Below are 26,951 nucleotides of genomic sequence, written 5' to 3'. Positions count from 1 at the left end.
TTGCAGCTTTAAAGCTGTTAGAATATACTTTGCAAGATCAATCATTTCATTACAGGTCAGCGGGACATTGTTTAGGAATGTAATTTAACTGACAGACAGCCATCCTCAGATAGACTGAGTCTGAAAGTCTTCTTTTCTGTATTGATCATCTGTTTCTGTGTAGAGGGACGAATGGAAAGTTAATGCTTCCATATTTGTTTTACAGGATACCACCTCTCTGTCCTCGTCCAAAGGGGGAGGGGGTGGAGGTGGTGGCAGCGGAGGAGGGGGAGGGATCGGTGTGTTTCGATCAGGTTGGCTGTACAAAGGGAACTTCAATAGCACCGTCAACAATAGCATCACTGTTCGGGTGAGGAAGTGTCTGATTCTCTCCCTTTTTGCACCCACACATACTTTTTCTGTTTTGATTTTTCTCCCTAATTCTTAGGTCTTGTCCTGTTTTTACATGAATTTTAGCTGACCTGTCAAACTGTGCTTGAACTTGAATTTTGAGTACAATTCATGACATATTTTTACCCAAATTGTACAAAGATGCAACATACAACTGCCTACACTGTTGATTGTCCTCCAAAGTTCATTCTAAAATTTACAGTAAAGTCAGAGTACTTGTGAAATAATTGTTTTATCTTATCCATGTAGACAAAACTAATTAATTGATTATGACTTTGTCCTTAAACCATTTTTCTGTCTGTGCAGTCGTTCAAGAGGAGGTATTTCCAGCTCACCCAGCTGACAGACAACTCCTACATCATGAACTTCTACAAAGATGAAAAGATCTCTAAGGAACCCAAAGGCTGCATCTTCCTTGATTCATGCACGGGTGTGGTACAGGTGAGTTTTAAAGTATTTATTTAACTAAGAAAGCATTGTAATACCTACTATAGAGGATATACATACTGTGCACTGTTTTTTACAGACTACCTTCCTTAAAACTGCTGCACACTATTCCATGTGTATATGCAAACGTGAAAAGGCAGCAGGAATATAGATTTTGAAACTTCTGCACACCTAAACCTATTGTTCTAAAGTGTTCTAATGTAAGCTTTCATTTGCAAAATTCAGTGTCAGAGCACTCAGTTGCATGATCTTTTGCGAACAGACTCTGTGTGTGTCGTAGTTTCACAACTGGAAAATGTGGTCACAAATGGCCCACCTTCAAAAACTGCATGTGTGAATAGCAAAAACATTTTCCAAGAACTGAAACACACTCTGGCTGCGTTATCCCATTATCCTTCCTTCCATTTATCCCATAAAGAATAACCGCCTGAGGAAACATGCCTTCGAGCTGAAGATGAATGAGGTTACATACTTTGTGCTGGCCGCAGAGAGCGAACAGGACATGGAGGAGTGGATTAGCACGTTGACTCGCATCTTACAGATCAGTCCTCACGACGGCCCTGCTCCAGACCGCAAGAGTCTGGACCTCACCGAACACCGGCAGGGTGAGATCGGTTCTGTTTTTGTACTCAGTAATACACAGAGGTTGTACACAGTGGATGTAGAGAGGGAGCTGAAAAAGAGCAGCAAAGAGGATGGAAGCACAGATGGTAATTTAGAGGAGAAAGGGGTATTTAAATAGAGACAAGGAGGAAATTTTTGCATAATTCCAACCTATGGATAAATTGCCCTTATGCCCTTTTTACATTCACTGTCAGCAAAAATTTTAACCTTACTTCACTCCGTCTGGCCACTTAAATAATATCTGTCACCTTGCCATGAGCTTAATGGGGAATATCTGTAGGGTTGTGGCTCAGTCTATAACGTCACTCATAGGAAATGGGACCTGACAGTGACTCCACCTTGGTTTAATGCATTAAATGTAGGTATTAATGAACCTTGTGTGCCAGCTGTGTGAGAAATTGGGGTCCACTGCATGTATCATAACATAACACACTGATAAAGCACTGAAAAATTGGCCCAGCGAAAAGTGAAGGAATGATGTAATAGTCTCTGCCGCCATGGCTCTGCGGTCGTTTAGCGCGCCTCTAAATCAGGCTGCGGGTGTGTGGCGACCTACCATTAATGAGCAATTCTGTTCAGCGTGGCCTTTGGGAAGAAATGCTCCAGGCAACATGAAAGGTATATTTCTGCAGAAGCCTTGCCTGCCTTATTGTCCATGAATACCACAAATGGAGTCATATTTTATTCTGAGATGGATATATGTCTGCCAACTCTGGCCGCTGTGTGTTTGTGCACAGCTGAATCTGTTTTAGAAAATGTTATATGGCCTTTGACATAAAATGGACTGCTTAGATAAACTTTCCCATCCACCCAAGGATGGCAGCCATCGCCCATGAATAGAAGTCACTCTCAGGAGTCCTGATTGTGTTTTTTTTTCCCCTCTAGATGTGTTTGACCTATCGCTGAGTGACTGCTGTTTGCAGGACAATGAAGAAACTACAGAGAATGGCATCAATCCAGAACTAGCAAAGGTTGAATACACTGTTTTTCATGCAACACTATGACTCTACACTTAACATGATCATATTTAATATTACGCACATTCACAAGATGCATGTGAGTGTCTTTTTGAAGGCCTCTTGTAATATATTTGACCCCTAATGGTGATATGAAGCAGTGCCTTCATGGTAGATCTACAATCGTTTGTGTTTTATGTTGCTTTGTCACAAGAGAATTTGTATTTTTGTACCTAAACATTCCTTTAATATGATGCATTTTCCTGTTGATGATTTTATATTTCTGCCAACCAGTGCTGATGATGTCAATGCACGAACAAACATGGCAATATTTCGGCAAAAGAGCCAAAAAACATAAGTCTGCTCATCAGTATAAATACAGCAGATATACAAACATACCCAAAAGGTCAGCTTTGTAAATATCATATGAGGATGGAAATTCTTTTGTCATGTTTTTTCAGGCTTTTTGTTGAGAAACGCTGAATAGAAATGCAATCGTCTTTGTTTACAAGAAATCTACACAGGCTGCCTTTAATTCTAAATCTTTAGAACATGCAAGAAACATGGAAATCTGAACACACAAGCCTCTATTTAATGCATGTAAATATGCGTTTTCAGTGAAAAGCCTCGCCGTGTTAGCCGATATCATAATTGACGTTAAGCTACTTAATATTTTTGCACTGAGGTGTTCTCTGACATTTTCCCTCTTTTTTCCCTTCCATCTGTCCTGTCATAGTATATCTCGGAGACAGATGAGGGAATTCGCTCTGCCAGAAGAGAAGAGCGGTTGAATCTGTTCTCGCTCGATCCTGACACTCCTGTAAGTATAAAGGGTTTCACTACACAGCTCAGAGTATATATGTATAAGTAATGATGTAGATTTTTACTTTATATTTTTAGATGGTAGCCACAAAATTTGACTATCTGTTGCAATATTTTATGGCCTCAGTGTTCAGTTCATGCTGCACTTAACTAAATCTTGAAATAAAGATAAAGTGAAACAAATGAGCTGTTTCATCAATCGCAGGTTCTGAGGAGCCCACGGACTGAACATTCATCAGCTGAAAACACACCAGTGCGTCCGTTTGACGAGAAGCTGGGCAGAAGATTTATGATAACGTGCCGATCACTCAACCTCATGCTGCAGGGCTGTGTCAACGAGACTGAAACTGGACCGGTCACGAATGTACGGATAAGAAATACACCCCTTTTACACTTTCACTGTCAGTTACTGAAATATTCTTTATTGCAGAATTTTTGCATTAAATTAATTAAAGAAGCACCGCATGTACACCATTTATTAGAGCTGGCAATGGTTAAAACAGGTATTGTGAGATTTGGTTGCGAATATTGACCAAATCTAAGTTCTATGTTGTGATATTTCATAGAAAATGTCCTTATTCTACATGTTTCATTTAAAAATTGGCCCAGAACAAAGTATTTTCAGTCATTGATCCTTTAATAAACAAAAAAAAATCTACACTGCTCTACTCCACAGATGAGCCATGAGTGACTCAAAAATCAGAAACTATTCACCTGAACTGCAGGCTTTTTTACACACTGCAGAGAGGAGACAAGTATGGACACAAATTAATTACATTGTATGTAGAGACATTTTTCCCTGTGTTGGTAACACCTGTGGACACTTGAAAAATGCTCTATATGCTGTTTCTGGTTGTTGTTTTTTTTCAGTTTCTATTTAAAATAAAAAACAAAACAAAACAAAGAACATCAAAAAAAATTCCTTTTTTTTTTTAGGATTTTATGGTATTAAAACTGTGTCCTACTTAACAAAGGACATTTTTCAGTTCTCACTACTACTAGCTACAATTGCGTTGTTTCCATAGAGGGGCAGAATTTTATACTGTGGTGAAAAATTACCCTACAAAAATGTCAAACTGTGACAGGGGCAAAAAAACAGGGACTGCTTGGGTTTCATAGGGTTCATATGTCTCTGTGAAGTGAATGAAGAAAGTACTCAAACCTATAGAGGCTACAGGTAATATTTTTATATTTAATCAGAAATACAGTTTCTACAACAATAAGGAAAATATTCCTTCTCGTTACATGAAACAAAAGCGGTAAAGAATGCTGATGTGTTTTGAAAGTGTTGTGAAGGGCTCATTTTGTGAAGTGAAGCTTCATCAGTTATATACGTTAAGGAACTGACTCCAGTTACTGTACTGAATCTCCTCCACTAGATCGAACCCTTCTTTGTGTCGCTGGCTCTGCTGGATGTGCGAGAAGGGAGAAAGGTGTCCGCAGACTTCCACGTCGACCTCAACCACGAGGCCGTGCGTCAGATGCTGGGAGGCTGCAGTAGCGGGACAGGAGGTCCAGGTCCGGTGGTCGGAGGTCAGGAGAACGGCTTGTGCTCTCCTGCTGAGAGGAAGCCAGGCGACTGTTACCTCAGCCTGGACTTGGACCACTGGCTCTGCTTTCCCAAACAGGTACACGGATGTTCCTCCTCTTGTATGTTTTATAGATGGAGTCAAGTGAAAAATGAATACTTTCCATCCATTACTCTGCACATGTAGACTGACTCTAATTCTCCGATGGTGTCCTGCAGGCCATTTTCTCAGTGACCAACCCTCATACAGACATAGTGATGGTGGCAAGAGTGGAAAAAGTGCTGATGGGAAATATTGCTTGTGGTACCGAACCTTACATCAAGAATACGGATTCCAGCAAGGTCAGGAAGTAATTTTTGTCATTTGTTATCATTCTCACTGTTGTAGCTGACTGTTTTTAATCTAAGCTTAAAGCACAGGACGGATGACGGAGGCAGTCGACTTATTAATGCCATACATTTATTCTTGATTTCTGTTCATCACTGATCAACAACATAGTGCTAAACCTTCTTTGGTGTCTTATCTACTAAAGAAAACTGGGAAAAATGGGCCATTAAATGTGCTGTTAAGGCATTTATTCTTAGGAAAATGGCTTAATCTAGTGGGACATTTTAGACAGACATTAGCAAAATGGTTCTTCCTGTAAGACCAGAGTTTATCTTCATCACTGAATGCCAGTCAGCTCAGATGGTACAGAAATTAGGTTTTTCTGAGATCCCATCCAGGGCGTTTCCTGGCTTTCCCCACTGGCACTGCTCCATGCGGTCCTTGTTTAAACAGCTAAGTGAATCACCAGACATTCAACCTGCTGCCAGAGTTACTGTGTGAAACAGGCCCTGATTTATTTTGTCACTCTGCTCAGGTCGAGTAGGATTTAGGGTGGATCGCATCCCATTGTGTTCATGAATGTCAGCTGTGTGTGCTTCTTGTTAGCATTTCCCTCCATCCAACTTTGTCTGCTTGTGTTTTGAACAGACTGTCCAGAAGATTTTGAAATCCAACAAGCAGTTTTGCAGTAAACTGGGAAAGTACCGAATGCCGTTTGCTTGGTCCGTCAGGTCAGTTGCGGTGTTTGAAGGCTCTGCTTTCATAACATTTAAAAATGTCTCATTCTCGTGGGATGTAATCTCACCCAAATTAGTAGTTTATGTCTCTTTCTTCCTGTTATATTTTTCTTTTGTAGGCCGGTGTTTAAGGACAACCATGGGGCACTCGATCGAGAGTCTCGTTTCTCACCTCTTTTCAAGCAGGAGAGCAACAAGATTTCCACAGATGACCTGATTAAGCTGGTGTCTGAGTACAGAAGGTAAGATGGCCTGTATGCTTGATATAAAAAGTAGATCACATGCACTTCTTTAGGAAAAGATGCTTATTTACCACAACATTTTAATCAAGCTTTTGTCTTTGCAGGGCTGAAAAGACCAGCAAACTGCAGACTGTTCCTGGGACACTGGACATTGCAATGGACTATGTTCCAATGGAGCATCCAAGTATGTCAACTGTTCAGCCAAATGTATCTTCTTCATGTGTGTTCCTTCTCTGCTTCCTCCCTCCTTTCTCTACTGTGACACGTGATTGAAACTTTTTCTTTTAGACTGTGTGACATCCTCGTATGTACCTGTGAAGCCCTTTGAAGAGCTGAGCAAACATCAGCCCACAGTGGAGGTGGAGGAGTTTGTCCAGGACACCACAAAGTTCACTCAGCCACACCGAGTCTACAGAAACCACATCTATGTGTACCCGAAACACCTCAAGTATGACAGCCAGAAGAGCTTTGCCAAGGTACAGCACTAAAGCATAAGCATAATCTAAATGGAAGTTTATTAAAAAGGATGAAAATCAACTGTAAAATGACTTTCCTCTTATTTTTACATACTTTGTGTGCTTTTATTGTGTAATTTTTCTTGAGTGTGTTCCATCATTAACATTACAATGGTCCCCTTGTTCACAGGCTCGTAACCTTGCGGTCTACGTAGAGTTCCGCAACTCAGACGAAGAAGTTGCCAAACCATTAAAGGTAGAAATTTATGCAGAAAACGTGCTGATGGGACGTTTATTGGCTTTTATATGACTCATTCTCTCTCCAGTTAAGCTCTTTATATCATGGGAAACTGCTGTTTTTGTAGTGCATCTACGGCAAGCCAGGAGGACCCGTTTTCACCACAGCTGCCTGTTCCACAGTCCTGCATCACTCCCAGAACCCCGACTTCTATGATGAGGTGAGGAGTGTTGTTGTAAAACAATAGAAAAGAAGAGAATCTGGAAGCAGGTCAACTTTAGTTTTACCACGTTTTAAAATCTTGTTTTTTTTCTTCGATTTGCAACATTTTTACTGCACATATAACCCATAAAATGGTGTGTTGTGTCATCAGGTGAAGTTTGAGCTCCCTACCCAACTTCATGAAAAGCACCATCTTCTTTTCTCCTTTTACCACGTTACCTGTGACATCAATGCTAAGACAAATGCTAAGAGGAAAGAGGCCCTGGAAACCCCAGGTGAGAAGATGGTAGATGTTGAGAAACGTTATGAGGTGGTTGGTGCTTTCCAACATTCAGGATTTTTCTTTATTTTCTATACTTCCTCTTCTTCTCTTTAAATTCTTTTTAGTGGGATATGCATGGCTGCCTCTCCTTAAAGAAGGCCGTGTGTTGTCTCAGGAGTTTAACATCTCCGTCTCCTGTAACCTGCCGCCTGGATACCTGGCCATCAAGGAAGCCAGCAACACCAAGGTGAGAACAACGAGGAGAGTAGAAATGAAAGAGAGAGAGAGAGAAGAGAGTGGGACTCTTAAAATACTGCTGAATACTGTGACTATTAATTTGTGACAGATGAGGGATGGTAACCATAACAGCATGTGATAAATTGATCTGTTTCCAATGTTCTGACTCAAGCTGTCTTCCCTTTTTACAGAATGGAGCAGATGTGAAATGGGTCGATGGAGGAAAAGCTATCTTCAAAGTATCCACTAATGTCGTCTCCACAGTATACACTCAGGTAGGACTTCTATCTGGGTTCCTGCAGCTTTCATGCATTTTCTTTTTCTTCCTCTTTTTTTTTTTTTACAAGCTTACTGATAGTAGAGACAACTAGGAATATGTTCAAGGCATGCCTGGCCCTTTGACCAGTGAATGATCAGAAAGATTTAGAGCACCACATAACCCTAAATAATATTAAAAAAAAAACAATCAATAAATAGCATTCTACCTGTTATTTCTGTTACCTAACACTTCAACTGCTTGATTGCAACAGTAAAATGAGCATTAAATTAATATTTGATTTGTAGCGTGCAAATATATGCACTCGTTTGCATGCTCAAGACGCACAGTCAGCATTAGTGGATAGTGTATTAATCTTCTTCTTACGTAGTCTGGCGCATGAAAAAAGGAAGCAGACAATTTCTGTTTACAGTTTGCCACTAGAGGATGTTTGGAGCCCTGCACTGCGGTGTCTTCAATCTTTTGGGTTTACGTCTCTGAACCTCACAGACTCATTGTTTTCACATTTTCAGTCACTGTGGGCTCATTTTTCACTGTCCTGCACCTCTTTGGAAACAATACAACAATGGCTAAAAGTGGAGGGGACTCAGCAATGTCTTTTATGCAGCATGGTACACGGAAAATACCATTTAAGAATGACAGTTGAATTTCTTTTTTTTTTTATAAAAACAAACAATAAAATAAAAAAAGAAATGAACATGTGCAAAATTTTTCAAAGTGCTCACAAATGAAGAAAAACAACGGCTCTGAATGCTATAGATATTTTACTACTTATAATTTTAATTTGTTTCCATACTGTCCAGTCCAGTTCAGCCCATAGTCCTTGAATATTTGTCACATGACTGTTGGTCGCAGCTGAGTCTCGAATTGATTCTCAGTTGTGCTGTGGAGTGCAGAATTTTTTTGTTTTTGACAGAATCCTGTTAATGCAAGTGATTCATTTTTTGAGCTTTGATTCAGTTAATTTGTCCGACAGAACTCCATGTCACAAGATTAGTTCAAAGATTGTCATAAAGATATTGTTTTGTTTTTTTTTAGTTTTTACAGGTTCTGGCTCTGAGAAATAGTATAGTTTGGGCTAAATTAAAAGAAATACAAAATGCTAGACAGGTTTTGGGGATCTTAGTTTCACTTGCAATTCAATAAATGAAATATATAAATATCTAAATAAATAATAAGGTAAATGTAAAAACATGAGTGCTTTTGCAGACAAGGTAAAAATATAGTCACATATATAAATGATAAAAGATGCTAAATGAAATATAATAATTATAGACACGTTAAAATGCAGCAGACACATAGCACAGAAAATCTGTAAATATTAAATTCCAGTGAATCACTGGAATATGGTACCATATCTGCATTACAATATTAAAAATAAAGAATTTCTTAGGGAGATGTTAAGAAATATCAGTGGATATTTATATTGCACTGGGGAGTTTTGTGGTGCCGCAAATGTCCTACTACCAAGATGTTCTTTGTTATTTGTACCTCTACAAAGAACAAGAACAGATAAATAGATAGTAAATTGGCCTCAGTAGCACAATATGATGAAAATAACCCCTGACTCCATACTTGCACGTTATTTAATGGTGTTTTTGCAGCTGTAAAATCCATTCCAAGTGTTTGAGATAAGGCTAAGACTGAACCACTCAGTGACATAGTTGTGAGTTATTGAAGTTCTCATTTTCGGCTTTAACTGTCACTTGAAAAGGAGTCAGTCCGCTAAGTAACACTGCAGATGCTTTCTGTTGACTTAATGAGTTGTTCTCTCTGTGCCAGGACCCCCACCTGAACCGATTCTTCCAGCAGTGCCAGAAGAGAGAGCTGGACCTCTCTCAGCCTCCTACCTCCAACTTCCTCAACTGCCTGAAGGTCAGAGAAGAGACAGTATATCTCCTCGAATCTCAGTTAGTCTGAGACAAAAACCAGGGCCTTGGCACCCCAACACAGTAGATGTGCAACACTGTGTTGGACTTATGTCAGCCTCTTCATGGTTTATATTTTTTTCATTCCCACCCTTCTTACTGTCAGTCTTCTCCACCTCTTCTTCCTCCTGAAACGCTCCAGGGTCTCCTCAGTATGGAGAGAATCCCAGTGATCGTCCGATTTCTGCCAGTCCTCTTCAATCAGCTTTTCAAGGTTCTGACCCAGAATGACAATGATGAGGTCACTACCGCCACCACTAGGTAGGCCGGGGTACTACAGGGGTCCCTAAGAAATGTGTTTATTTCAGTGTTCTGGGTCAGTGGATGTAATAACCACACAATAAGAAAAGCACATAGTGTTTAAAATCCTATCTTCTCTTTTTCAGCCAGTATCTGATTTTTGGGGCATTTTATTGTGGGATTAATCCAAGATCGTAAAAACTCTTATTCCAGCTGTTTCAGAGAAAAGTCTGAATATGCCAGACAGTTTTTGATGGATGTTTTCTCACATTATTTTCTTATATTTTTTAAAATTAATTCCAAATTCTACTTTTATAGCTAGTATATGACTTTAGGGGATTTTTTTGTAAGATTAATCCAGAATCATAAAAAAAATGATTCCAGCTATTTAAGAAAATAGTCATAAAATGTGTCTGACTTGATTTTCTGACAACATTTTCTTCTATTATTTTTTATTCCAGCTATTTAAGAGAAAAAATAATACATGTCAGGCAGTTTTGATTTATGTATTCTGACAGTATTTTCTTATATATTTTTTTCATTTATTTATTTAAATTTTTTTAAATAAATCCCATCTTCTTTTTTCATGGCTATCATATTACTTTTGGGGATTTTATTGTAGGATTAATCCAGTTATATCAAAATGTTATTCTAGCTATTTAAGAGAAAGAAGACAAAATGTGTCAGAGAATTTTTAATAGATGTTTTCCGACATGATTTTCTGACATTATTTTCTTGCATTATGTTTTATATATTTATTTATTTGTTTGTTTTTTAGAAATGTCCTCTTCTCTTTTTATTTCTAGTATATAAATTTTGGGGTTTTTTATTGCAGGGTTAATCCAGGCTCATAAAAGTTTAATTATATCTTATATTAATAATATATAAATTCCATCTTCTCTTTTTATAGCTTGTATAAGACTTTTTGGTATTTATTTCAGGATTAATGCAGATTCATAAAAATGTTTTTCCAGCTATTTAAGAGAAAGGACAAAACATGTGTCAGACAATTTTGACAGATGTTTTCTGACATAATTTTCTTACATTATTCTCTTATCTTATTTTTTATAGATCTTTTATACTTTTATAAATTCCATCTTCTCTTTTTATGGCTAGTATATGACCTTCTTGGCCTTTATTTTAGGATTAAACATCCGGTTAAAGATATTTTCCCAGCTATTTAAGAGGAGAGGCAGAAAATGTGTCAAACAGTTTTTGATAGATGTTTTCTGACATTATTTTCTTAAATTTTTATTTATTTATTTTTTAAATAAATAAACCTTTGCTGTTGTCTCCAGAGTGCTGGTCCACATTGTTGCAAAGTGCCATGAAGAAAACCTGGATCACTACCTGCACTCATATATCAAGGTATAATAGAGGATTGTGTGTACAGTGATCCGTGTGTTTGTTTTGTGTGCTCTGGAAGATCATATAATAGTTTTTAAGGCTGTTGCTTCCACAAAGGAGTGGAATCCCAGCATTGGTAATTTCATTTGTGGAGAGGGAAAAAATACAGCAAAGAGGGCTTTATTTGTGTTTGTATATTTGTGTGTGTTTGGGCCAGCAGGAGTGTGGCTAACGGCCACGTGCCCAGAACACTATGCGAACACACACAGGAAGAAGGAGCAAAGAAGAAGTAGGAGGCGAAAGAAAGGGGGATTGAGTAGGAGGCAAACTAGGACATTCAGCCAGCTCAATCAGTTACACAAGGCGTGTTTGTTTAGGGGGGAAAATCAGTGAGAGAATTAGAGACCAGAGCAGAAGAAACCGCAAGACTTGTTTCATGTTGGCCACAGCAAAGGAAAACTGCACAGCTTTTGAAGAGGTAGCGACAGAGAGGAATGGTGGTAGGTAAGAGGAGAGGACCAGCAGAGCTAATGGAACCAGGGTTGCCATGGTAACAGATTGGCATGATGCTCAGTACTAGTGGTGGCCAATTTAAACTGCAGAGTGTCTGCCTGTGTGTGTGTGTGTGTGTGTGTGTGTGTGTGTGTGTGTGTGTGTGTGTGTGTGTGTGTGTGTGTGTGTGTGTGTTTGGGTGAGTGTGACCATGTGTGTGTTCATTTTAGCATGAATTAAGCAGCATTCAATAATATTCCTTGAAACAACTTAGTCATGTTGGATGTTTGTGTTTTTTTGTCAGTTTAATCAGCCAAATGGAAAATATTTTATTTTGCTTTTTTCAGGCTTCTGATTGTAAATATTTTTGGGTCACATCTTTTTATATTTTTGAATGTGTGTATTGGTGCATGTTATGTGTATTAGTACATATTAAAATCACCTCAGGCTGTAAGAAATTCTTTAAGGCAAGTTAGTATTTTTTTTTCTTATTTTCTAACCAGGCAATTAATAACTGGCCAAGAAAAAAAAACTTTATTTTTAATATTTCTGTAAAGTGTTTCCTCAATTCATCAAAGAGCTTTTCTTCATCTACACAAAATCACAATGTGTCTTAAATGTTGCTATTTTGTTTGTCCTGTTGTCCAAAGCCTTAAATATTGTTTTTACTAGAATCTAAGGCAAAGAAAATGAGACTTTACTCCTTTGGAAACCTTATTTTGCCACTGTTTTGCCATTTTTGCCTAAAAATAACTTTAATGATTACTTGATTATCAACCTGCTGTTTATTTTAATGGACTAATTGTGGCAGCTCTGTTGCATGCAATTCCCTATCTTACTTTACCCCTATTTCCATCTTACTATTGTTGTTTTCTAGTGAAAGCCAGGAAATGCACCAAAAAATCATTAAAAAGAATAAATCAATATTGAAAAAAATAATTCAGCCCTACTATGCGCGCCCTTGAACACATTTTTCTTCCTTTCTGTGTGCAGTTTGTGTTCAAGTCGGAGGCTCATGGCTTCAGGACAGTTCACGAGGAGCTGGCGAAGGGAATGACCTTTGATCTGAAGAGCAACGAGCAGGCAGCAGTCAGAAATGTCCTGAAGGTTTGTCTGCCTCCTCATACCCACTTTGAATTTATTGGTTCTGAATTTATTCATTTTAAATCCTAAATTTTCATGTTTACAAAATGAATAATTTGCTTGTGTCTCAAAGATTGAAGAGAAAAAGAGAAATTTTCTTAATTACTGATGAAATGTGGAATTAGAATGAATTTGCTTTGCCCTCTCCTGGTCTCAGTTCTCCTGGTTCTTCTTTGAGCTCATTGTCAAGTCCATGGCTCAACATTTGGTCGACTCTGACAAGGTAAAGGTAAGTTATCATACTCTGCTTTAGGCCCCTGTAGTCTCTCTTTCACAACTTGATGTTTGTTAAATATATTTCCCCCTCACCGTCTAATCTTTCTGCAACGTTTTGCCTGACTGTGCTTTGCTGACTGCAGCTTCCGAGGCCTCAGCGTTTCCCCTCATCCTACCTGAGCCGTGTGGAGACGCTGGTGGAGACAGTGTCCGAACACATCTTCTGGAAGAACAAAGACCTGTCAGAAGAAACTCGCAGTGCAAACTTAGCTGTGGCAGCTTTTGTCAAGGTGGGAGCAGAATATTTAGAGATTCTGCAGTGGTTTTACATTATAACATTAAATGAAACATTGTCCAAAAGACATGATGTTGTTGCCAGTCGTGCTTGGGCACACGTGAAGGAATCATACAGCACTGTGCTATTAAGCTTACTGTAATTTTCTCCTGGAGGGATCAATGCAAACCGTATAAACAGTCTGCAGACAAAAATTGTTACCCATTGATTGCTCCATCTGTGCTAAATGATCCGTCTCTCACAGTTTTATTAGCTGATGCTGAGTCTCATCTCCAGTTTGACAGTATTTGTCTTCCTCTTTGCAGCGCTGCTTCACTCTGATGGACAGAGGCTTCACATTCAAACTAATCAGTAACTACATTAACATGATCACTGCCACTGACAGCAAGGTAAATCAAATGTAATCAGATATGTCTATATGTATATATATATATATATCACACAGTTTATAATATCCATACTATTTATACCTCTCCTACCACTGTTTATCTCTACCTGTAGATTTAGTTTATCTGTTGTATCCATGAATCTATATATTCTAGTGTTAGTTCATAGACTTTCTCCATACTGTTAGTTCTGTTTATACTGTAACATACTTTATATACCATAGTTTAAATAATGCACTTTACTGCTGCTTAGATGTTAAGCTGCAAAGCTGAAACTAATCTAATTTAAACTGATGCCAGGAAATCAGCCCTGAATGGTAAAGATATAGAAAATAATAACAATGATTTAATATTCATTCTTGAAACTTGCTGCTACATATATATATACACACTTCGGTATTTGTTTGTGTCCCTGATAGGTCTTGTGTGAGCTGAAATTTGAATTCCTGAGAGAAGTGTGTAACCACGAACACTACATTCCTCTCAGCCTGCCGCTACCATCTGCTCGCATCACAGGTAAGAGCCCAAGTCCGTCCCTGCGCTCTGCTGTTAATGTTGTAACTATCATACATCGAGTAGCTCTCACTCTCATTTGTTTATTAACACACTGTCTTTCTCTCTCACTATTTCTGTCACTTCCTTCTCACTTTATGTGTCCATGTCAGACCATGCATCCCCAGAGCCACAAAGCACTCATGGTAAATATGTTCACTCATTCCTCTGTGCTGTTGAATGTGCTACAGTGGCATGACGGTGATGAAATTCATTGAAAATGTGGCTTGTCACATTATTTGCATACTGTAACCAGATTTCTATTTGGAAATGGATTAATTGACTCCCCCTGGTGCAAAGCAAATATTGACGTGCGTTATTTAAATTATGCACAGCTCAGTTAATTTCCATTTAAAATCCTTTATGGTGTCTCTTCTCAGTGTCGGTGCCTGAGTACAACCTGACTGGAGAGTTCTGCAGGAAGCACTTCCTGACCGGCCTGTTGCTAAGGGAACTGGGGCTGGCTCTCCAGGACGAGCAGGACCTGAGACACCTCGCCTTGGCCACCCTGAAGACTCTGATGGCCAAACACTCTCTGGATGCACGCTATGCCACCAAGGTAGACGGGACACATGTTTATATAGGGAAAAAATAAAAGGCATGAAAGATGAGTCATGAGCACACAGTAGAAATTCTTCCATCATGACTCATGCAAACACATACACACTGACATGTGACCGTTCGTAGCAGCTGCAGGCAGCAGTGAGGACATCTTAATGGGTGCTTTAAAGTGTCAGATGAAGTTGGTAATCTGCCCTCTGTTAAACAGCCCCAAATACTGCCAACCACAACACAACAGCAGGACTGTAGTCAAGACCAAAACTGGGTCTTCTCATGTCTGAGTCAGACCCAAATGTGTGCAACTGGGAAACAAAATGGAAAACAGGGAAATAGTGATGAGAATGAATGTTTGGTAAAAGACCACAGCATTTTCTTAGAAGGGTTTATTACTTATTATGTAACTGTACAGATTTTATTTTCTGTTATGCACAATTCAAAAACAATACAGAAATAGACAATCAAATAAAGCTTCTTGGATACATTAATAGAGCAGTAATAACTCGTTTAGCATAAAATTTCAAACAGTTTTATTCTTTATAATAATAATGTATTCCTTCAGTTTTTATGACAGGGATTACCAACAGAGACACTATTCTTTTGAGGGAAAAAAAACAACATACTAGAATTAAATAAGGCCTTACTAGCTGTCTAATTGAAACTGATATGTTGATTTACAGTTTGACGAGAGTGTCTGCACAAATCGTCAGTGACACTAATGTGATGTGGTGCTTTTCCAGGAGAAACAGGCGAGAATTGCATCCCTGTACCTGCCTCTGTATGGCCTGATCTTGGACAACATGCCTCGATTCTTCCTCAGGGACCTTTTCCCCATCTACTTCACATCTAGTGACCAAGTAAGAATCAAGACAACAGATGAACTGGTCGATCCTCTGTGTGCTGCATTGATTAATCTCTGTATAGGCATAAATATAAAACATAACCACGCTGTGTTTTAAGGTTAAAAAATACTTCTGTCTTTGCATAGGTAAAAATGTTTGCATAGTTATGGCTTACATTCTTTTTCATTCTGACGTGTTACCTGGTGTGTCGCCATGCAATTGCATTTCTGTCATGGAGTTTCCACTAAACACAACTTGACGCCAATGCACATTAAGGCAAATGGCACAAGTTTACCCTGTTATGTCCTCAGTTTGACCATGTGCTGCACATTGTATGTCAATTGGTTTTCAGCATGACTTCCCTAGCTCAAATTTTACGTTTTGTGGAGCTCGAATAAGATTTTTTTTGCACCATTCTTTTAATATTGTACACATTGCTACAATGGGTTCCTAGTAAAGCATCATACCTAATAGAAGTGATATTACAAAAGACTCAGTCCTGACAAAAATGATTCTCCTTTCCCTATCTGCACCTCTACCAGGGCTCTCGAGATGACCTCAGCGTGGGAGGGGGAGTGGCTGGAGGGGTGATTCCTGTTACTCGCCATGGCAACTCTGTGGATGCCTCCTTTTCCAAAGAAGTCCTAAACTCCATCACAGGTAGCACCTTTTGATGTGTGTCTATTTCTAGTGTCTGTGTATATATGGTTAAAAAAAAACAAAAAAAAAACAAACAAAAGCTGTGAATTGGGACACTGATGCCGACGCCCCTCCCCCTTTTTCCACCAGCTTTTTCATCCCTGGCAGTTGCTACGGGTAACCAGGCGGACTCTCGTGGTTCTCTGATCAGCGTGGACTCCAACCCTAGCAACGGCGACAGGAACAGTGAGAAGATGGATGGATGTGAGAAGGTGAGAGAAGGGGATTAAAAAAATATAACCATCAGATTCTGTGTTAAGATGTGTTCTGTGTGGATGCAGGCAGAGCAAACACATCTGTCTCAAGAGCTTAAATCATTTGTTAAGTGGTTGATATATGCTATGCATCTTTATCACTGTGAGTCCTTCAGAATACATATCAGTATTAGATATAGATTTTCTGAAAGAAGAGTATGCTCAATACAGACTCATTTGCAACTGCTGATGTTTAACAAATAGACTTAAATTGTTCTTATATCAACTAAAGAACTAGTTAAGTTTGTGCATACTTGTGTCCAAGTCAACTAAAAGTCCAGCGAGGGACCTTGTCTATTTCACTATATAATAAAATCAACAAAATAGCAAAAGAAAATTATTTCTACCATCAGTCCCTCCAACAACCCCCGTCAAACCACCAGTAGATAATATAAACTAATTTTAAATTATTAGAATTATTAATCTTTCAGTTTTATAGGAAATTCTCTATTTTGTAAAATTTATCTCCCAATGTGAAAAGATAAATTGAATTTTCTAAACATTTACCACATTTCCTGGATTTTTTTTTTGCCTAGGGATAGCAAGTCTTGGGTGCCCCTGTGGCTTAACAGGTTGAGCGGGAGACCCAAAAACAGGAGCTATAGTCCCCAACACAGCGGTCATGGGTTCTAATCTGACACATGGCCATTTACTGCATGTTTTCCCCCCACTCTTCTCACGTTTCCTGTCTCTCGTTCCACTGTGCACTATGACAAAGGCAAAAAGGCCAAAAAAAGATAACAAATCTAAAAAAAACACTGCATCAGCTTATACAAATTCCCATTTTATCTGTCTTTCTGAAATCTGCAAATTCACATTCATAAATACTGACAACATGACCTTAGTGCGAACAGTGGTACAAACAACCAGACTGTTTGGCTTTGACTGCATTTCTGTCTGGATGTTTGTCCTTAGTTTGCCCGACCCCAGTCCCTCATCGGTTATGGTTCTCGATGTGACAAACTGGACCAGGCAGAAACCCGAAGTCTGCTCATGTGCTTTTTGCACATCATGAAAACTATATCTGAAGGTAAGAAATTACATTTTGCTGAGAATCGTACACAGGATTTGCACAGATCAGGCAGAATCTTATTGAACTTTGTGTGGAAATGTGTTTTTTTATGAGTTATTGCATTTATAGTGTTTACTTTTTTACATCATATGTGTGTTTCCCCATAAAAAGATAATGATTTAGATTTTTTTTAATGTTGTTGCAATGCTGTTAATGCATTGAATTAAAGATATGTACATTTTGTGCAGGTTAAAATACTAATCCTTGATTGAATTTAGTCTGTTTGAATCACACGAGTAACATCTTTGTGTAAAAATATTGACTTTATGAAAAACTCGGCTTGCAATCTGCTCCAATATGTTACATGATGTCTCTTTCTGTCTATTTCCAGATGTGCTGGTGTCCTACTGGCACCGGGCCATTCACCAGGAGATCTCAGACTTCTTTAACATCCTGGAGTAAGAGCTCTTTCTTCAATGAGGAGTATTAACACAGGCCCTGTTAGGCTTATTAGGAACACTGAGTATTCAAACTGAGAGAGAAAAAAAAACAAGTAGGCAGAAAAGGGATTGGGATAGTCGAAAGAGAAGAAAAGGGAACACGGCCAGAAGAGAACAGATGAAAATAATGACACAGCAAGAGAGAGAGAAGAAAAACAGACTGTAATTCCAACAAGAGCTCCCTATCCACCGAAGAGTGCAGTAAATTAAGTTTCTGTGTTTCCTGTTTGTGTCAGCATCTTGACTGTTCTGGTGCTACTCAGTTTGATCACATGCACTTCTTACCGTCTTCTTATTTTACAAAACATGTACAAGCAAACAAACTAACACTGGAGATGTTTCTGCATTGTCTTTTTCTTCAGGCTGTGTCTGCAGCACTTCAGGTTCCTAGGAAAACGCCACATAGCCAGGTGAGTCAGTGCTTTCCCCGACAAAGAGGAGGACCAGGTGCCAGTCAGATGCATTTATTATAATGCCAAAGATATGGAAACAGCTTATTAACTCAACATACATGCCGCAGTCAAAGGTTGCAACACCCCCACCCACTGATACATAATTCATATAATCACGCTCACACATGAATGCACACGAGCATAAACGCTGCCGCACACAGACACGTGAAAACACACACAAATAAACGAAACACACACAGTCAGGCAGAAATACTAATATGTGTTCTGTATGCGTGTGCACACTCAGGGATGTGCTTCAAGAGGGGAAAAGGTAAAGGAGGAGAGAAAGGAATAGAAGGGGGGAGGTGAAACTCCTGGATCTCGCTGTTAAGAGAGAATCACTGCTGGATATTGTACTGTAGTAGTTGGCAAGCGCATGATGGGGGTTGTTATCGTGTGTGTGTGTGCTCTTACTGGAGCTGAGCCATTGGCACTGCGAGACTCTTCCATCTTCTGGTTCCTCCCAGCTAATTAAATTAGCCCTCTTTTTCCTTTCAGCAATAGGATGCTGAGATGTAAGCCAACAAAAGGCTGGGAGAACACACTGCTTTACTGTGTGTAGAGGCATTAACTGAATAAAGATAGCTGGAAGCCTAGCTCGGGCTCTCAGACGTAGTTGAGCCTGTCTGGGGCTGCTAGCTACTTAACATTCGTCTGTAATACCAGGCCATGGGGGATTCACAGTCTTACGCCTGTTTCTGTCTCAGCGTCTCTCTCTGTTCGCTCTTTGATGCCTGGCTGACTCACTGTGGGCACCCATTGAAGCTCAGGAGTGATGAAATACACTAGCAGAGTGTTGCCAGCCAGCAAGCGAAAGAGGGAGAGAGAGAGACAGCCAGACAATGTATCAGACAACAATTCAGTTATTAAAGTCCCTGAAAACTTCGGTTACAAATATGAAATATTTCTCAGTAATATGCAATATTGTACATTCAAGCAGCAACAAAAGTAGAAGTTTGAATGACAAACATCCTGACCTATTATTTACTAAGAGTAGTAATTCGATTTTGCTTTGAAAGCAATGTGTGGATGTGGTTTGATCAGATTATATTGGCAACATAAGGTGCTAGTTGAACAGTGCATGATATTGCCGCTTTCTAATTGAGCCACACCCACTTTAGATTGGTACGGAGAGAACAGAGAAAAATTGAAAACTGATTTAATTTAGCCGGAAATCTTGCAGTTTAATCATCTAGAATGTCCTGTTATTGTCTGTGTTGGGAGATTCGGGGAGCTTCTCTTCCTTAACTTGCCATATTCTGTAACACACACCTGCACATTGCACACCACATGACACAAACAAGTACCTGTAACTGTAGTGTTTCCTCCATGTTCGACCTTGCTGTTGCAGGCTCCATCACTGTGCATGCCTCCGCCCTCCCCCTCCATGCATGCTGCTTCTGTTAGTGGATTGTCAATGTGACTGCACATTTATTGATGTTCTGCTGCATCAAGTAACCCTTTCTGTGTCGACACACATTACAAACAGCTGTACGTTGTATAAATATTCGGTTTTGTTCTTTGCTTCTTTTTGCTTTTCCCTCGCTGATTTTGCATGTCGACCTTGTAACCCTTTGTCTCCATGACCGGCTGGGCTCCACCTGCTGCTTGGCTTGATCGAGTTTTCTTAATGGACTCTGATGCTGTTGGCTTACACAGTAGTTCTTTCTTTTGTCTGGCCAAGGCGCCGTTTGCTTCACTCAGACTGGCAACGGTTTCCGATCGTACTTTATTAAAACATCATAAGAATATGATATGTCAAACATCTGTTTGTCAAGATGCTGTTCCTAAGCTGATTTGTGCTGCAGCTTACATCACATCAGTGCATTTAAATTCCCATGCTGTCCACTGTCTTACATTAAAGCCAACTCCAAGCCTCTGTTCTCCACTAACAATATACTAAGAGTTAATATAACATTCACACAATATTCTACTAATGGCAAACTAAAACCACTGACTCTGCTATGCCACTAACCTTTCCATCTGGCTGACCTTCCTCTCTACATGAGATGTTTGATCTTTTTTTTCTGACTCCAGCCTCTCTCATCATGCCAAGGTCAAATTGGAGATCTTGTATGCTTTCAGCATTGCATTTAGCTCTACTGGAATACAATGTGACCTATAAATACGTAACAAGGTCACAAAAGTGCAAAAAATAGAACAGATTTGCAAAGTGTTTCCACTTAGACTATGAGGTCAGTGTTTTACAGGCTAACAATGATGAACACTAAAAAAAGGATGCTCTTAACTAAACTAACTAATGTTAGCTTTGATGTGGTTGGCTTGTGAACAGGAAGCTAGCAGCGGCAGTAAAGCTGGCCCAGTCAACCCAGGCCAATGGCACCCTGAAGGCCTCTAACCACCCCTCTCAACCCTCCAGCCTCTTCCCACAATGGTAATCACCCTTCAGCAGGAGAACAGACAACACCTCAGCCATGATGACAGAGTTAAACTAAAGATCCAGAGTCTTTGGAAAGTCTTTATAATGCTAACAATGTGTAGTGATTGGCTTGACAACCATTTTTTAAATAACAAGAAACTCTTTATTTACACAGGTGTAGGCTACATACAGCGACAATGTGAACACTTGGATTAAGATAAAGTCAGATAAATGCATTTTTGTCCAGTGTATATTCATCGTTTCTGTGGCCACCGTGTTTCCATTTTACAGACTGTAACTGTGTTCTCAGCATGTCCCCTCCTCATACCTGCAGTGTTTTGTGTGATTTGCCAGTGTTTGTCTCTGTACTGTCGTGTGTTAATAGACCCCTGAAGTCCTTTGGCCATTTATATTTACCTGCCTACTAAAGTGCGTAACATCTGTAGTGATGGTTGACCCGCTACTTTTTATTTAAGTTTTAGTGTAGCTGTCCAAAAGTATTGTGCTCCTGTGCTGCTATAATCTAATTTATACAAGTAATAAATTAAAATGTGAGAGGACTTTAGTTGATATTAGCTGCTGTTTCCTCCAGGATGGCGTCTGGAAATGAAGGCCACCGACATGCTCGCTCCCAAACCATGCCCATCATCAGGGGCAAGAATGCCCTCACCAACCCCAAACTGCTGCAGATGATGGAGACAGGTAACACACACACTGACTGAGGTGAATATGAAGCTGCTTGTATGGATTTGAGTTAGTCATATCTGCTTCTGTTTCTAGATGGGACTATTCAGGATGGCGACACTCTGAGTCCTACAGATGTGGAGGCAAACTTGTCGACAGAGGTGTCACTGACTGTGCTGGATGTACTAGAGCTCTTTGTTCACCATCACAAGGTCTGTGATCATTTCATACTACACAACCTGAAACTACATTGTAGTTTCATTTATTGTCTTTAGGTCCGTTTTTGGATTTCACAATAGGATTTAAATGCAATCCAATCATTTTAAAGATAGGAATTTTCCAACTTTAACTTTAAGGTTGTGTTTCATACCAGAAGTCGTATTTTAACCAAATCAACAAGTTATATGAACATGAACAGAGTTTTCAAATCATGTTTTTGTCTCTGCGTTTTGATTAAAACATGGCAGCAAAAGAAGCAGTGATATATTATTTTCTGCCCCGTCTTTCTAATGCACAAAACAAAGCCTCAAACTATTTCATCCAACTGAAATATTTGTGTTGGATCTAGAAACAACTGCAGCCTAAATCATGCACTCATTTCACGTAAGCTAATAATACTTTACTGCCACCTGGTGGCTAGAAGAGTCTATTTTAAAAATGGTGTGCCTTGAAACATGAAGTCTTTGCATGAAACTCAGCAAATGTGAAAATAAAATGTGTTTTTTGTTTGTTTGTTTGTTTTGCTCTTACATACATCCATACAGAAGCAACTGTGGCTGGATGACGGACAGAACACACTGATGAAGAAGGTGCTGGACACCTACTTGCTCTTCTTTCAGATCAACCAATCAACTGCTACTCTACGGCACGTCTTCGCTGCACTCAGGCTTTTTGTGCAAAAGGTTTAATTGACTTAACTTCAACACATACCATCTAAATCAACACTGATAGTTTTTTTTTACGTTTGGGTTTACATTCCTCTCTCTCTCTCACTCTCTCTGTAGTTTCCCAGTGCATTTTTCCAGGGTAAGGCAGACCTGTGTGGCTGTCTGTGCTACGAGATCCTCAAGTGCTGTAACCATCGATCCAGCTCCACCCAGATGGAGGCAGCTGCCCTGCTGTATTTCTTCATGAGGAAGAACTTTGAGTTTACCAAGGGCAAGTCTATAGTCAGGTCACATCTGCAGGTCAGTGAGAGCCAGTGCATGGCAAGGCAAATCTATATTTTCTGTATTGTTTGATTTGTGAATCATGGTTTCTGAGCTACACTGACCTCTTTGTCCTCTCCATCCTGCAGGTTATCAAAGCAGTGAGCCAGTTGATAGCAGATGCTGGAATTGGAGGCTCGAGGTTTCAACAGTCTCTGGCTATCATCAATAACTTTGCCAACGGAGATGCACCACTCAAGGTATAGCAGGCTCTAGGTTTATGTCACAGCTTTCCTATCAATAATTACAATATACAGCATATTGCATAGTGGTTTTTGTTGTATTTTAGTGTTTTAAATGATTCATGACACATTTTCCACAGAACACTCCATTCCCTGCTGAGGTTAAAGACCTGACCAAACGGATCAGGACAGTTCTGATGGCCACAGCCCAAATGAAGGAGCATGAGAAGGATCCAGAGATGCTGGTGGATCTGCAGTACAGTCTGGCCAACTCCTACGCCAGCACACCTGAACTTCGACGCACCTGGCTAGAGAGCATGGCCAAGGTCCACGTCCGCAACGGAGATCTCTCAGAGGTTAGAAATGTGATGCTTTTTTGGCACAATCCTATTTCAGTATTGAATAAAACTGATTGTCATGTGCTTGTTTTTCCCTCAGGCTGCTATGTGCTACATCCACATCTCAGCCTTGATTGCTGAATCACTGAAGAGGAGAGGTTAGTGCACACCTGCTGCTGCATTCACTTTACAAGCTCTTTACAGCATGGTTTGTGCGCGTATGTGTATGCACTAACACTTGTGCATATGCAGTGCTATGATATTTTGTGTATCTCTGCAGACACTGTAGCTTCTCTAAGTCCAGTCACAGCCATCTTTTGTAAATCAGAAAACCCTTTTCTCTCTGCTAACACACTCATTAAAACTTTTGGGCGAAGTCTTTCATGCAGTCATGGAGGTTGATGTGTTTGCCTGAAAGTGAAGATGGTGATGACATGAGTGTGTCTTTGTGTGGTGGAGGTTAATTAAGAACTCATGATAATTGGAGATGGATTACCCTGCTGTCGATTAGTAGAATAGATCTGTCTTTACATCCAAATATCATCTCGTTCCCAGCTTCCTGTAGAAATAGAGACTGCTGTCGACACATTTTTCTGTGCTGCATGTCTTCCTGTTTGCAGATATGTTTGTTCTTATGTGTGCATGTGTCGTCATTTAAACTACAGCCTGTGTCTATCGTTTTTGCTGTATGTGCCTGGCATCCTCTAGCATGCGCTTTACCCGCTGAGTCTGTGGGTCAACGACTTGTATAGCTTGCCAGTAGCTCCAGCTGATTTCTCCTTGAGCACAAGTGGCAAAAAACAAGTGGACGTGAACTTTGTAAAACCTGCTCCTCCTCCTCCCCTCCCACCAAACAGGCTACTGGAGAGCTGACAAGGCCAGGATGTCCAGTGTGTCCCCTGAAGAAAGCCCTGTCTTTAAATGTAGCTCCTTACTAACTACCTCCCGAGATCAAGACAGTGAGTGTGTGCGCCTGGGGGCCTGCTGGGTGGTGGGGTTGGCACTTCAGAAGGCAGAGATGGAGAGACTGTGGGCGATAGTGGGTGATATCTGGCTTAAATCTCTTGTAATTGAGTGAAGGCGTTGATATTACGAGCTGGATATGATCAATGGGACATGAGGTTGTCAGGTGATGGTTCATATTTTAACCACTTTCCTACTGTGTGCAGTGAAATGTTTTGAGGACCACTTTTCTTGCCTTGATGAGTTTGTGTCAGGTTACTTTTTCACTGTTTACACACTGGATAAGATGCTCAGTGTCACACTCACATTTGATGTTTTTAATTTTTGGAATGCTTGACTGTAAAGACGGCTTGTATTTTCATACAAGACTATTTGTGTTCGATGCATTTTATGCATTTGTATGTTACAAGCAGAGCATAAAACTAGCAATGACCTTTGCGGAAAGTGTGCAGGTTTGTCTTTTGAATTACATGCTCTGATTTCGTTTTTTGCTTCTTTGAAACCCCAGCATCGTTCTCCATGGGCTGGGCAGCGTTTATGTGCATCAGCCCTAACGTTAAGGAGGAAGGTGCCATGAAGGAAGACACTGGTACACAAGACACACCGTATACTGAGGTCAGTGTTAGTCTTTCATCCTGAACAAAACGTCATAGCGTTGTGACAACATGTTAGCAATGTGTTTTATCATGGCAGTAATTGGGACTGATTTCTCTCTAATATGCTTTCTGATCTCGCTGTACTGAGCAGGACACCCTGGTGGAGCAACTAGAGCTGTGTGTGGATTATCTGTGGAAATCAGAGAGACACGAGCTCATTGCTGACATCAACAAACCCGTGATTGCTGTCTTTGAAAAGAGGAGGGATTTTAAGGTAACTGTTGCTCTGCTGCAGTGTCTGTTTAAATGTTTGAGGGAGTATGCATTGTGAGATATTGAAGTGCTTTTAGTTTCCACAACAGAAAAAAAGGAAAAAAATCAGTTTTATAATACAATGTCAAGAGTTTATTGTTAAAACAAGATGTTTTTCATGCATTAGAAAGTTATCTGTAATTACTCAGTTTAAAGTTCTACTTCGTCTTCTACTTTATGCAGGGTTTGAGACATGGCAAGATTCTGTTGTGTTATTGAGCACAATAAATGATACTGTGATAAGTCATGTATATATGGAGTGTTCACTGACCCTCCAGCTGATCGATGGGAAATGATGCTACGGCTAGACTGTTGGAATCCGTCTTCTTTCTTCACAACCCCATGCATCTTAAAATCCATATTTGTGTATACATAATTTTCACAATTTCATCCACCATGCTTAATAAGAGCAGAATCTCATTGTGTCTCAGTCCAACCATGAAGCAGACATTTTAGAAATCTGTTTTCCACACACAGTTGCCTCTTTCAAACATGAATTTAATGTTATAATAATAAGCGATCATATTAGAACGGAGAAGAGTGTCTTGTTAACATAATCCATTTTATGTTGCAATACTGTGAAAACCATCTCGTTATAACAAAACACTTTTCATGTTGTAACTGTTTTGTCTTTTCCTGGTATGGCAGATATAAGCTCCTGTTTTGACCGAGTTTAAACTTCACTGTGTGTTTGTGTGTTTCCACAGAGACTATCAGAGCTGTACTATGACATCCATCGCTCCTATCTAAAGGTGACTGAGGTGGTGAACTCAGAAAAGAGGCTCTTTGGTCGCTACTACCGTGTGGCTTTCTATGGACAGGTGAGGGGAAGATGCCCATAGATGCACCTACAATTCTGCAATTTCATTTAGCAGATGCTTTTGTCCAAAGTAATGTGCAACTGTCACTGTAACTGCAACAGAGGAAAATTTTAAACTCTGCTTACCTGTATTTTACAATGCATCTAAATGTACTGAAGAAATTTGAAGATTGTGATAAACTGGTGTTTTCTAATGCCTTAGAAACAGTGAAAGCATATGATTTAAGCGCAGGTGGGTTTTCTTGTTTATCTGTGAATGAGAATTGCGCAGTTGGGACTTCCTTTTTAAAATCCTGGATGCTTGACAGATTTGTTTTTGTTAATGAGGGGATAATATTTCAGAGCAGACATTTCAGAACTCTGAAGTAAAGAATTGCTTCAAAAGCCTGATGAGAGCAATGTCAAAAGAAAGATATCTATCTTGTCAGTGGAGACAGAAACTTAAGGAGGCCAGATTTTTTTTGACTGAGTCAGTGTCCTTAATTTCTCTGTCTGCTCTTTTCTTCTTTTTTTGTTATATTCTAAATCAAGATTGCGGTAAGTTTTGTGTGTCTTTGATTTTCCATTTTCCTCAGTGCTAACCACTTTTACCTCTCTTTTCCCTCTACCAATATTAACTTCTGCTGCTCTGACCCTGTGAAGGGTTTATCTCAAGCTTGCTGTGGTCCATTTTACTTCCCATAATGCCCAGTGGTGGAGTTGTTTCCTCCCTGCACATTAAAAAGAGCTGATGTTGAGCAGCCACAGTGGACAGGAAGATATTCTTTAATAAACCTCATTCACCTTT

General features: G+C 39.7%; 1 protein-coding gene across 7 annotated transcripts in view; it reads left to right on the top strand.

Annotated features, from left to right (window-relative positions):
- The window catches only part of dock10 (dedicator of cytokinesis 10), a 63,976-nt gene that overhangs the window by 33,798 nt on the left and 3,227 nt on the right, over positions 1-26,951 (top strand). For 4 of the 7 annotated variants that reach the window (XM_055012331.1, XM_023297812.3, XM_055012329.1 and 1 more), the window contains exons 6-50: positions 206-349; positions 697-831; positions 1,256-1,442; positions 2,347-2,432; positions 3,154-3,237; positions 3,445-3,603; positions 4,619-4,867; positions 4,987-5,109; positions 5,744-5,826; positions 5,952-6,074; positions 6,179-6,258; positions 6,363-6,550; positions 6,720-6,785; positions 6,895-6,987; positions 7,141-7,264; positions 7,377-7,498; positions 7,680-7,763; positions 9,548-9,640; positions 9,836-9,954; positions 11,232-11,301; positions 12,766-12,879; positions 13,073-13,144; positions 13,275-13,421; positions 13,732-13,815; positions 14,232-14,328; positions 14,478-14,510; positions 14,745-14,923; positions 15,663-15,779; positions 16,307-16,424; positions 16,554-16,675; positions 17,633-17,747; positions 18,121-18,187; positions 18,592-18,639; positions 20,975-21,076; positions 21,654-21,763; positions 21,842-21,957; positions 22,510-22,647; positions 22,750-22,932; positions 23,043-23,153; positions 23,276-23,491; positions 23,574-23,631; positions 24,331-24,432; positions 24,945-25,051; positions 25,184-25,306; positions 26,052-26,165. In XM_055012331.1, the coding sequence (XP_054868306.1) occupies positions 206-349; positions 697-831; positions 1,256-1,442; positions 2,347-2,432; positions 3,154-3,237; positions 3,445-3,603; positions 4,619-4,867; positions 4,987-5,109; positions 5,744-5,826; positions 5,952-6,074; positions 6,179-6,258; positions 6,363-6,550; positions 6,720-6,785; positions 6,895-6,987; positions 7,141-7,264; positions 7,377-7,498; positions 7,680-7,763; positions 9,548-9,640; positions 9,836-9,954; positions 11,232-11,301; positions 12,766-12,879; positions 13,073-13,144; positions 13,275-13,421; positions 13,732-13,815; positions 14,232-14,328; positions 14,478-14,510; positions 14,745-14,923; positions 15,663-15,779; positions 16,307-16,424; positions 16,554-16,675; positions 17,633-17,747; positions 18,121-18,187; positions 18,592-18,639; positions 20,975-21,076; positions 21,654-21,763; positions 21,842-21,957; positions 22,510-22,647; positions 22,750-22,932; positions 23,043-23,153; positions 23,276-23,491; positions 23,574-23,631; positions 24,331-24,432; positions 24,945-25,051; positions 25,184-25,306; positions 26,052-26,165 (5,205 nt within the window). The remainder of the gene's footprint in view (positions 1-205; positions 350-696; positions 832-1,255; positions 1,443-2,346; positions 2,433-3,153; positions 3,238-3,444; positions 3,604-4,618; positions 4,868-4,986; positions 5,110-5,743; positions 5,827-5,951; positions 6,075-6,178; positions 6,259-6,362; positions 6,551-6,719; positions 6,786-6,894; positions 6,988-7,140; positions 7,265-7,376; positions 7,499-7,679; positions 7,764-9,547; positions 9,641-9,835; positions 9,955-11,231; positions 11,302-12,765; positions 12,880-13,072; positions 13,145-13,274; positions 13,422-13,731; positions 13,816-14,231; positions 14,329-14,477; positions 14,511-14,744; positions 14,924-15,662; positions 15,780-16,306; positions 16,425-16,553; positions 16,676-17,632; positions 17,748-18,120; positions 18,188-18,591; positions 18,640-20,974; positions 21,077-21,653; positions 21,764-21,841; positions 21,958-22,509; positions 22,648-22,749; positions 22,933-23,042; positions 23,154-23,275; positions 23,492-23,573; positions 23,632-24,330; positions 24,433-24,944; positions 25,052-25,183; positions 25,307-26,051; positions 26,166-26,951) is intronic. The other 3 variants (XM_055012330.1, XM_055012335.1, XM_055012334.1) reach the window with 3 other exon arrangements.

This window comes from Amphiprion ocellaris, chromosome 7 (genome assembly GCF_022539595.1).
Source record: "Amphiprion ocellaris isolate individual 3 ecotype Okinawa chromosome 7, ASM2253959v1, whole genome shotgun sequence".
Taxonomy (NCBI): domain Eukaryota; kingdom Metazoa; phylum Chordata; class Actinopteri; family Pomacentridae; genus Amphiprion; species Amphiprion ocellaris.
The sequence above is the reverse complement of the archived record's forward strand: the minus strand, read 5'-3'. Positions and strand labels throughout refer to the sequence as shown.